This window comes from Otolemur garnettii, unplaced genomic scaffold (genome assembly GCF_000181295.1).
Source record: "Otolemur garnettii isolate 467f Iridium unplaced genomic scaffold, OtoGar3 scaffold00211, whole genome shotgun sequence".
Lineage (NCBI taxonomy): Eukaryota > Metazoa > Chordata > Mammalia > Primates > Galagidae > Otolemur > Otolemur garnettii.
The window spans coordinates 1,186,658-1,189,371 of record NW_003852606.1 but is presented as its reverse complement, the minus strand read 5'-3'; the positions used below and the strand labels follow the sequence as shown (position 1 = coordinate 1,189,371).

At 53.0% G+C, this 2,714-nt stretch overlaps 1 protein-coding gene across 2 annotated transcripts in view; it reads left to right on the top strand.

Annotated features, from left to right (window-relative positions):
* RCN3 (reticulocalbin 3) overlaps positions 1 to 1,500 on the top strand; it is a 15,636-nt gene extending 14,136 nt beyond the window's left edge. For both annotated transcript variants that reach the window (XM_003801483.3, XM_023507918.1), the window contains exons 6-7: positions 441 to 640; positions 967 to 1,500. In XM_003801483.3, coding sequence (XP_003801531.1) covers positions 441 to 640; positions 967 to 1,074 — 308 coding nt within the window. In that variant the 3' untranslated portion in view covers positions 1,075 to 1,500. The remainder of the gene's footprint in view (positions 1 to 440; positions 641 to 966) is intronic.
* The last annotated feature ends 1,214 nt before the right edge of the window (positions 1,501 to 2,714 follow it).

Below are 2,714 nucleotides of genomic sequence, written 5' to 3'. Positions count from 1 at the left end.
ACGCCTGGCCATTTTTTGGTTGCAGCCATCATTGTTGTTTGGCGGGCCCAGGCTGGGGATTCGAACCCGCCACCTTAGGTGTGTGTGGCTGGCGCCTTAGCCACTTGAGCCACAGGTGCTGAGCCACCCAGCCTTTTTTTATTTTTTAGAGACAGAGTCTCATTTTGTCACCAGGCTAGAGTGCAGTAGTGTTATCATAGCTTATTGTAATCTCAAACTCCTGGGCTCAAGCAATCCTTCTGCCTCAGCTTCCCCAGTAGCTGGGACCACTGTGCCTGGCTTTACTAATCCCATTTAAATAGAAGGGGAAATTGAGGCAAAGAAAGTGTAGCAAATTGCCTACATTCACAGGCCAGGAAATGTCAGAGCCAGGATTGAATCCCAGGCTCTCTGTGCCCCCAGAGCTACCCCTGACTCTGTCCCCTCTGTTCCATACCCAGCGGATCTGTACTCTGAGGAGCCTGGGGAAGAGGAGCCAGCCTGGGTGCAGACTGAGCGGCAGCAGTTCCAGGACTTCCGGGACCTGAACAAGGATGGGCGACTGGATGGGAAAGAGGTTGGCCACTGGGTGCTACCTCCCTCCCAGGACCAGCCCCTGGTGGAGGCCAACCACCTGCTACAGGAGAGCGACATAGACAAGGTGCCATGATGAGATGCATAAGCAGGCACTGAGCAGGGATGCTGGGCGGGTGTGCAGACATAAGCAAGCCTACACCTGGGGCTGGGGTCGTCCCTGTTTGGTAGGATAAAGAAAGAGAAACACAGAGAGAGAAAGAGATAGAGGAGTACAGAGACCCCGAGAGAGGGGGACAGACACCCAGAGAAAGGGATGTCAGAGACCCAGAGAGATGGGAACAGAGACCTGAGAGAAGGGGACACAGAGACCAGGGGGACATACTTAGACATATGGATGACTTTCCCAAGCAGGGCCAGAGTTGTCCCCTCTGACCCCTAACCCTCCTCTAGGATGGGCGTCTGAGCAAAGCTGAGATACTGGGCAACTGGAACATGTTCGTGGGCAGCCAGGCCACCAACTATGGCGAGGACCTGACACGACACCATGATGAGCTCTGAGCTCCCCATGCCCCTTCCAGCCTCATAACCCATTGGATGACCCAAGGAGGGGCCACAGTGGCCAGGCCCCCCTCCCTGCCTGTCCAGGCACTGTAGGATGGGGATGTAGATCACAACATCTCCATGCCCCTGGACCCTCAGGAATTACCTGGGTCAGTTTCTCTTACAGAGACACTCCAGCCCTCCCCATCTTCTCACAGCCCAGGAGGGTGAGTGACACTAATTTCACAATGGCAGAATCTCTCAGCACAGACCCAGGCCCCTCACCCTGAGCTCAACCTCCAGCAACCTCCACAAATATCCCTACTTCACAACTGAACCTGCCTCACACAGACTGAGAAACTCCCAGCCCAGCCCTGTCCTGCTCAGCCTGCCCCAAAATGCCTCTCCCTGCCAGGGAGGCAATAAACCCAGTGCTGGGCTTCATTTGTGTGTGTGTCTGTCTGTCTGAGGGTGAGGAGGCGCTGGGGAGGCATTGGGGCCTGTGACTGTGAGGGGACCATGCTGGGTGTTAGGGGGCTGAAGCATGAAAGAGATCAGGCATTTCAGGGGGATGCTGGGTGTCAGCAGGGCTGGAGGCCATTCTGGGGATGAGAAATAAAACAAACCAGATGGGGGCCAGGCATGGTGGCTCACACCTATAATCCCAACACTTTGGGAGGCCAAGGTGGGCAGATTGCCTGAACTCCAGAGAGATCCCATCTCTAAAAATAGCTGGGCATTGTCAGGTGCCCGTGGTCCCAGCTACTTGCGAGGGTGAGGCCAGAGAATCACTTGAGCTCAAGAGTTAGAAAGGTTGCTGTGAGCTATGATGCCAGGGCAGTCTACCAAGGAGGCAACAAAGTGAGACTCTATCCCAAAAAACAAAAACAAACAATAAACAGATGGGAAGCCTGGGCCCCTTGGAGCTCCAGTTTGTGGGGAGGCAGAGACAGAGGGGCTAAAGTTGGCCTGAAAGGGGGTCATGGTGAAGGTCAGGCTGGGAAATAGCTTGTTCTGGATCTGGGTACTGTTTCCCAGAGGAGTTCAGCCAGTGAAATTCATTGAGCTGTCTACATATGAGTGTCCTTTTATGCATGATAGAGTTCTACTCAAAGTTTACTTTTTAGATACCCTCCTGGTTAGCCCCGTGCGGTGGCTCATGCCTGTAATCCTAGCTCTCTGGGAGGCCCTTAGGTGGGTGAATCCCTTGAGCTCAGGAGTTGGAGACCAGCCTGTGCAAGAGTGAGATCCTGTGTCTACTAAAAAATAGGAAAAACTAGCCGAGTGTAGTGTCGGGCACCTATAGTTCCAGTTACTCGGGAGGCTGAGGCAGGAGGATCACTTGAGCCCAAGAGTTTGAGCTTGCTGTGAGCTATTGAGGTTGCTGTAGAGATTGCCTTGGCACTCTACCCCAGGGCAACAGAGTGAGACTCTGTCTCAAAAAAACAAAAACCGGGCGGCGCCTGTGGCTCAAAGGAGTAGGGCGCTGGCCTCATATGCTGGAGGTGGCAAGTTCAAACCCAGCCCTAGCCAAAAACTGCAAATAAAACAAAACAAAAACAACCCTGGTGTTTTGAATCCCCAGCAAAAACAACAACAAAAAAAAAAAATCAAAAACCCTGGTTTTTAAGGCAGTGAAATAATTCTATGTGATGTCA